This window comes from Sinocyclocheilus rhinocerous, unplaced genomic scaffold (assembly GCF_001515625.1).
Source record: "Sinocyclocheilus rhinocerous isolate Xijiao unplaced genomic scaffold, SAMN03320098_v1.1 scaffold632, whole genome shotgun sequence".
Taxonomy (NCBI): Eukaryota; Metazoa; Chordata; class Actinopteri; order Cypriniformes; family Cyprinidae; genus Sinocyclocheilus; species Sinocyclocheilus rhinocerous.
Window position 1 is genome coordinate 709,426 of NW_015639247.1, and position 8,487 is coordinate 717,912.

The window sequence follows — 8,487 nt, forward strand, 5'->3', positions numbered from 1 at the left end:
TGTGTGTGTGTGTATGAGTGTGTGTATGTGTGTGTGTGTGTGAGTGTGTGTGTGTGTGTGTGTGTGTGTGTACCGATCTCATGTGCCACGGTGAAGGCGGCGTGAAGCCCGTCGTCCTCGATGATTGCACAGCTCCGCTCCGGTGAACACACAGTTCCCACATCAGCCATACCGAGAGTATCGCACGAGTGATGACCGCACAGATCCTGCACACAACAGCAGACTTTCATTCATATTTTAAATTAGCTTTTATTTTTATATTTTTATGTTTTTTGTTTGAATTTTAGTTGAATTTTTATTAATTTTGTTGTGTGATTTGGAAATTTTATTTATTTTAAATTTCATTTTTAAATATATTTTTTAATAGTACTGTAAATATATACTTTTGATCTTTTATTAAATTAACTTTTATTTCAGTTGTAGTTGTCATTTTAGTAGTTCAACCTAAGCTTATTTATTTCATTTCTTATTTTTGTGTTTTTCATCTAATATTTCTGTTCCCTTTTAGCCTTATTTCAAATAGCGGAAATGAATATTAATAGTTCCAATAAATGACAAAAATACTTGAGTCAGACTAAATTTGTCTGAAAACTCTTTCAATGAGTAGCTTGCCTGTAATTCAACTACTTTAAAACTACTTAAAAAAAATCAAAAAAAAATCACATTTTTCATATTTTAAACATAAAATACTATTTTGTTGGATTTATGATTAAAGTCAGCATGAAATGAAAATTCATCTGTTTTTTTAAATGCATGCTATAGATCTTACTGTGAACAATTCATTCATGCACGATTCTTTTTTAAACAATGTTTAATCAAAATGTCATAACTGAATCCTCCAGCAAAAAGGCAACACTTGAATATACGTCACAACACAGAAGTAAAGATCATCTCAACTTAAAAAAAAAGAAATAAAAAGAAAAGCAGGAAAAAACGGCATTTTCATAGATATTCTCTTATAATCGTCTCAGGTTGTTATAAGGATGTCAAGATGCATTTACTAGAAAACAAAGAACTTTCATCACTAAAGTCCAGAACATCACCTCACACACAAACACACAGGAACGCCTCTCGCAAGCGTTTGGCAAGCACTCTGAGCAAACATGTGGACGCAGACAGAGGAAGACGAGCGCTCTGAAATGTGATTCTCCAGCGCCGTGAGTTTCTGTCACCTGCTTCTGATTTACAGGGCGTTTCAGGGCCAGACGTTCGGCCTCGACCCGCTGATCTGAGGTCTACTCTCACACGTCCATCAGTGACGAGACGAACATCAACGCTGATCTGAGACAAGAGCTTCAATCGCTTGTCTGGCCTGTTTGGATCTAAAAAAACTGAGGAGGATCCCATATAGCAAAAAATGATGAGTTCATTTGCAAAAACAGATAACTCTGTGAGAGAGTGTGTGTGTGTGTGTGTGAGAGAGAGATTGTGTGTGTGAGAGAGAGTGTGTGTGTGTGAGTGTGTGTGAGTGTGTGTGTGTGTGTGTGTGTGAGAGAGAGTGTGTGTGTGTGTGTGTGTGAGAGAGAGTGTGCATGTGTGTGTGTGTGTGTGAGAGACAGTGTATGTGTGTGTGTGTGAGAGAGAGAGTGTGTGTGTGAGAGAGAGTGCGTGTGTGAGAGAGAGTGTGCGTGTGTGAGAGAGAGTGTACATGTGTGTGTGTGTGTGTGTGTGTGTGTGTGAGAGAGTGTGTGTGTGAGAGAGAGTGCGTGTGTGAGAGAGAGTGCGTGTGTGAGAGAGAGTGCGTGTGTGAGAGAGAGTGCGTGTGTGAGAGAGAGTGTGCATGTGTGTGTGTGTGAGAGAGAGTGTGTGTGTGTGTGTGTGTTTGTGAGAGAGTGTGTGTGTGTTAAAAATGTTCAAAAATCATGTTTTTTTTTTATCCTGCAATCCAATTAATATCTATCAAAGTGCAGTTGGGTTGTTTTGATTAAATAATAATAACTAAAAAAAAATACAGCTAACACAATAAAAACATGATTTATAAAAATTTATAAAAACGTAGTTATCTGTTTTTGCAAATAAACTCTTCAAATATACTTTTTATGGCCAAAATATATTTTAAATATATGCTAAATATATGTTGTAAACAGTGAAGCTCACTGAAATATATATTTTCAATGTAAAAAATATTTAGTTTCAACCTTCATAATATATTTTAAAACGTATTTCAGTGGCAAGAAAATACATTTCCAATTTTAAAATACATTTCCAAAACATTTATGTTATATGTTCACCTATAGACAAGTTTTTCTTCAAATGTGACATATTCAGTGTTATTTTAGCATGATTGAGATAATATTATAGTTTTTCTTAATATTTTGAACTAGATTTTAATTTTAAAGTTTTAGTATTTTTTTGTGTGTTTTTGTCATTTTTATTAGTTTTTGTTGTTTGTTAATATTTTAAATTTCTTTTTTATATTTTCTACTTTCATGTTAATTTTACTTAAACTTAATAAATAAGTAATCAATAATAAGTAATTTTGTTGTGTTTTTATAATTTTTATTAGTTTTTGCTGTTTATAATATATATACACACACATACATATACATATATATATATATATATATATATATATTATATATATTGTTTTTATGTCTTTATTAATTTTTATTTCAGTTTTAATTTTAATTATTTTTGTCAAGTTAAAGTAAATGAAAATGTGAAATCTGGTCTTGTCAACTAGGTGAAATTAAATAATTGTGTTTTATATTTTATTTTATTTCAGTTAACATTTATTTTATTTCAATTTTTTTTTTCTTTTATGGTTTTAGTTTTAGTTATAGTTAACTAAACCCTGAAGTGAATGTATTTTCTTGGACTGAAATATATGGAGGGCAAAATATATTTTTAAATGCTATAAAAATATATTTATATTCTTAAAATATTTTCAAAAATATACTAAAAATATATCGCCAGAAAATATATTTTGATATATATTTTTGCTGTAAGGGATCAAACAACATCATTCCTTTAACATAAAAAAAAGCTCCTGAAAATCTCTGAAATCAACAGTTTGCTTGAACAAAACAATATTATCAGCCATATCAGCTCCTCTTGTATCCAAAACAAATTCTTCATCCTACTGAGTTTCTCGGCAGAGGCTGGATCCGATCGCAGCTTGTTGCTACTCAACGCTGGCACGGCCCGTAAGGATTTGGGACAGCGGGACGCAGACGGATGGATTCAGAGCGTCCAGAATCTTTCCGAGGTTTTCAGTGAACTGTAAACATATAGCGGCTGAAGACTTGTGAAATGCCCCAGACAGACAGACGCTACAAAACACACTGCCACATATGTAAGAAATCACGGCAGGAGATATTAGAGACACACGCATGATCACCAACAACATGCACGAACTCTCTCTCATACTCCTGAACAAACACTACAGTATTTACTCTGTCTGTACGCATTCATACACCCTGTGTGTTCAGTACATAGTGTGTGTGTGTGTGTACACTTTCCTATTAGAAAATTGCATCTCAGGAACCACACGCCAGTGGTTTGAGTCTTACTTCTCAGATAGGTCCTTCAAGGTATCTTGGAGAGGTGAGGTGTCCAAGTCGCAACATCTAACTACTGGGGTGCCTCAGGGCTCAGTTCTTGGACCACTTCTCTTCTCTGTCTACATGGCATCACTAGGTTCTGTCATTCAGAAACATGGCTTTTCATATCACTGCTATGCTGATGACACTCAACTCTACCTCACATTCAACCCTGATGATCCGACGATAGCTGCTCGCATCTCAGAGATTAATCTTTAATGAGCCGAAAAGAACACACGTCACACCTCTGTTTATCCATTTGCACTGGCTGCCAGTAGCTGCTCGCATTAAATTCAAAGCATTAATGTTTGCCTACAAAACCACTACTGGCTCTGCACCCATTTACCTAAATTCATTACTTCAGAGAGATGCTGAAAATACAGCTTTGATCACAGAAATAAATACAGTTTAACAGATATTCACATAAATTGAAATTATAATTGACAATTTTTACTGTATTTTACTGGTGAGCAGAAGAGACTTTTACGGACCCCAAACTTTTTTGAACACACAGTACATGAGAAACTAAGTAAAGTGTGTGTTATTGCATCATATCTGCACCTGCTCTGATGTGAAAATCACACGCAGTAAAAACACACGCATGCCATCTTGTCTTCATCTGGTCTGTGTCCAGACACACGTGTCATTGTGTCCCGCAGCATCAGCATCAGCGAAGTCATTATCACACATTCACCCGAAGCATGAGCTCAATGTGCCTCTTGTTCTGTGTTTTGCATCCACACACATGAAAGACCTACGCTCTTCTGCAGTGAGATCAAGTTTAGAAACCTTAATTTCTCAGATCTTATAAAGGTTTGTTGTTTTGTAGATGATTCCCACCCTATTTATCATGAGTTTACCTTCTTCCTTCTGGCATTTGGTGTAGAACCTCTATCAGTAAAACAAATTGGTTTACACATTCATTTATCCCCTCAGCTGTAAAGTTTTTAAATTTAAGGTAAAACTTTTTAAGGAAGGAAATTGAGTGTGTTTTTTGTATTGTGTGTTGTGTTGTCTTATGTGATATGCTTGTATGCTGCAAGCAAATTGCCTTCGCGAAACAAATAAAGATGAACTGAACTGAACTGAGGTTGCACACATGATGCATGATCATGGATTTTGTCATACAAACAATTGTGATTAACGATTTCATTCTGTTTTGTTCATGTCATGTACAGTGTAAGCCTAATACACTATTTTACCTGGAATCATTTAATAAAATAGGTGCATACAATTTACTTGAATGCTGTGAAAATTAATAATATTTGCATAATTCATTATTTATGAATATAATATAATATAATATAATATAATTTTTGACATTTAAGCTCTTTAAGCTCTTAAAATTCCCTTATTTGGATGGCAAAATGTCATTTAAAATTAGTGTTATTTACAGTTTTTAATAATAGTTTGAATTTTATTTTTATATTAAAAAAATTTGTTATGCACTTTTGCCATTTATTTATTTATTTATTTATTTATTTTTAGAAATATTATTACTTAGCTTTATGTTCAGTTTATTTATTTTTTCAGCTTTAGACATATTTAAAATTATACTGATATTTATATAGACATTTAAAATGTAATAAAAATAATGTAATAAAAATGTAATGAAAATCAATACAATTAATAAAAATATTAATAATGTTATTAAAAGCTTTCATGTTAATTTTAGTTGAAGTTTTAATAACTTTGTCGTGTTTTTGCCATTTGTATTAGCATTTGTTGTTTTTAAATATGTCTATATAGTTTTATTAATTATATGAATTATTTCAATTTCAGTTTTAAGTTATACAAAATTAGAAATGTTGCTGTGTTAAGTACCTGAAATAAATTTTTTTTATATTTTATTTAATTTCAGTTAACATTTATTTGATTAAATTTTTATGGTTTTATAGTTTCAGTTAACTATGCTTCCCAATTATTGTGGCTATCTCAAATAATTGCGATTATCTCAAATAACCATAATCATACAATTTATCAATCATTGCAACAGGTACCAACATTGCCGGGTGCGCTACCGAGCAAGCTTACACCAGAAAAGCTGTACACATGGAGCTGGTTATGTGATGCAAACATTAAAATGTATTCATTTACAAATCATGCATTTGGTAAAAGTGTTTTGAGCTCATAGTATTGAGCAAGGAACTGTGTGAAAATAAGTCTTAATCGACAATCTGCACCTGTTACCATAATTTGTGTGAAAAGGAATAAAAGATGTTAATGTTTTACTGCTACTAGTGTGAAACTGCAGTGAACTGCATGCATAGGTATATTTTTTTGCAAAAATGTAGGTTGCATGTATTTCCAATGAGGCCATTCATTTCCCAGGGAATGCATGAACTGATCAAATGCATACCTGAATGAAATGTAAGTTGCTTAAAGCATCTGCCAAGTTCCCACAATGTTTTTATAACCTAAATTTGTTACCTAGGTTGTATCTTGAACGCAGCATTTATCAGCTATTGCAAAGAAGGTTATTAGTGAACTTAAATTTCAGTCCATTTCTTCTTCGCGAGCATCATATGACTTCACTTAGAATATAATGCATAAGTATAGCATGGACTATTTTATGATGCTTGTTTCCCTTTTTGATGCAGTAAAAATCCCTGTCAGCACTTTTACTGTTTAGAAGATAGCAGCATGAACATTCTGCTAAACTTCTTCTTTTGTGTTTCACAGAGGAATAGAAGTCATACAAAAGTTTTAAACAAAATGATGACAGATTCTCATTTTTGGATGAGCTTGGCTCAGTAAATATAAAAAATAAATCAGTGTTAGTCATGAGGCAGAGGAGGCTTTGAGAAACTGTGCAGCAGCAGCAGCAGAGAGGAAATGATGCTTCGGTTGTTTCATTTCTTTGTGTTTGGGTTTGGCGGCGGTTCAGAGCTCTCAGTGGGTGTCTGTGGGCTTCTGCTGCCCATCATGGCTTGTTCACATGGTGTACTTCACAACCACACACTCTTAAACACACACACTGTACGCCACCAGGTGTGTCAGACTCCACACCACCAGAGGAAAGACACCGCTGGCACCGTCCATCCCACACACACACACACACACACACTGTACGCCACCAGGTGTGTAGACTCCACTCCGCCAGAGGAAAGACGCCGCTGCCAACAGAAGCTATGTCTCTGTGGAATCTGGTGTGGCGGCTCTTAAGTGAGGAAAACGACGTCAGCGGAATTACAGATGCCAACCGAGGGCACCAGGGAGTGAATGCCGGTCTGCTAGAGGAATTAGTCACATAGTTAGAGGAATAGCTCACCCAAAAATGAAAAGTGAGTTTCTTCATTGGAACACATGTGGAGAAATGTGTCATTGTATCAATGGATGCTCAGCAGTGAATGGGTGCCGTCAGAATGAGAGTCCAAACAGCTGATAAAAACATCACAATAATCCACAAGTAATCCACAGCACTCCAAATTTTGTGTAAACTATTCCTTTAAAACTATGCATGTAAACATCACGCAAAACAAGAATTCTTGATAACACTTTAGAACAAGGTTTGTTAACTTTAATTAATGCATTGGGTATCAATATTTTCAAAGCATTCATTAATAAAGGTAATGGGAATTTATGCATACACTTATATATCTTTAACATTTCAAGTTGTATAAATTAACATTAATGTAATATGAATAAAAAAAAACATGTTTATAAATTAACATTAACAGATTAATAATGTCAAAAATGCCAAAAATGTATAATTAGTTCACAACATTGCTATTTTAGTACCAATGGGAAACTATTATAGTTTTTTCAATAAATATTTTTAATTCATTTATATTTTTGTATTTTCAGTGTCATTTTGGTTAAAGTTTAAGTGATTATGTTGTGCATTTTGTCATCATCATTATTATTATTATTTTTTAAATACAGTTCTATTTTAGTTTTAGTTTTAGTTATTACCTCAACATAAAAAAAAGAAGAAATTAAAATGAGAAATGTCACATTGGCAACTAGCTGAAATAAAATAAGTTTACGTTTATATATATATATTTTATTTTCATTAACATTAATTATATTTCAAGTACTTTATAAAATAGTTTTAATTAACTATAATAACCCTTAATTTCAGTTAGTTTTAGCAGTTTTGTTGAGCTTTTGTCATTTTCATTATTGTTTTATTTTAAAAGTCTAAATAATTTTTTCATAAATTTTATTTAAGTTTTAGTTGAAATTATTTTAGTACATCAAGTTAAACTATATGAAAATAAAACCTGAATAAATAGCTGAAATAAAAAAGTTTACTTTTTTAAATTTCATTTTATTTCAGTTACGATTTTTTTTTATTTCAAGTAATGAAAAAGTATTTTTAGGATTTTAGTTTTAGTTACCTATAACAGCTCTGGTTCATGATACCAAATGCATTAACTAATGTAAACAATTAAAAAATCTAAAGATATTCAGGATAACATCTGAAAGCTTGCTTCGCATGCAAACTGATCTGGTTTTAAGGATGTTTAGATAGTTTTACTAGAAAACAAGACAAAGTTACAGATGAAGCGCAGGATTTTGGCACTTTAAGTGCTCCAGTGAACAAGACCTTGCATGACTTACATGCACCACAAGCCTCGTCTGGAAACAAGACAAGCTCCAAACCACAAGCGCGGTGTTTGAGCGAGAGGCACGGAGCCTGCGCTTTACTGTGGGATCTGTGAGGGGCGAAACCAGTGTGGTCTCCAGCCCGGGACAGCTCTCTGCTGCGGTTCATGGCACTCAGATCTCGAGAGCGTCTCGTGTGAGGAATGTGCACAGACACACACTGTATGAAGACACTCACTAGTCAGGGGACCGAAGACGCCTGCCTAGAAAAACAGCAACAAAGGAAATAATTTTACAGTTCACTGTGGAACGGGAAGGGAGAGAGACTGACGTTCCCACAGCAGTCGACACATGATCGGATCCAGCTGACCTGGTCTCACACACACACACACAC

The 8,487-nt window shown here is 33.8% G+C and overlaps 1 protein-coding gene across 1 annotated transcript in view; it reads right to left on the reverse strand.

Moving 5' to 3' along the window:
- Window positions 1–8,487, reverse strand: part of LOC107751075 (A disintegrin and metalloproteinase with thrombospondin motifs 5-like) — a 28,087-nt gene that overhangs the window by 16,889 nt on the left and 2,711 nt on the right. The window contains exon 2 of the mRNA XM_016566667.1: window positions 74–206. Coding sequence (XP_016422153.1) covers window positions 74–206 — 133 coding nt within the window. The remainder of the gene's footprint in view (window positions 1–73; window positions 207–8,487) is intronic.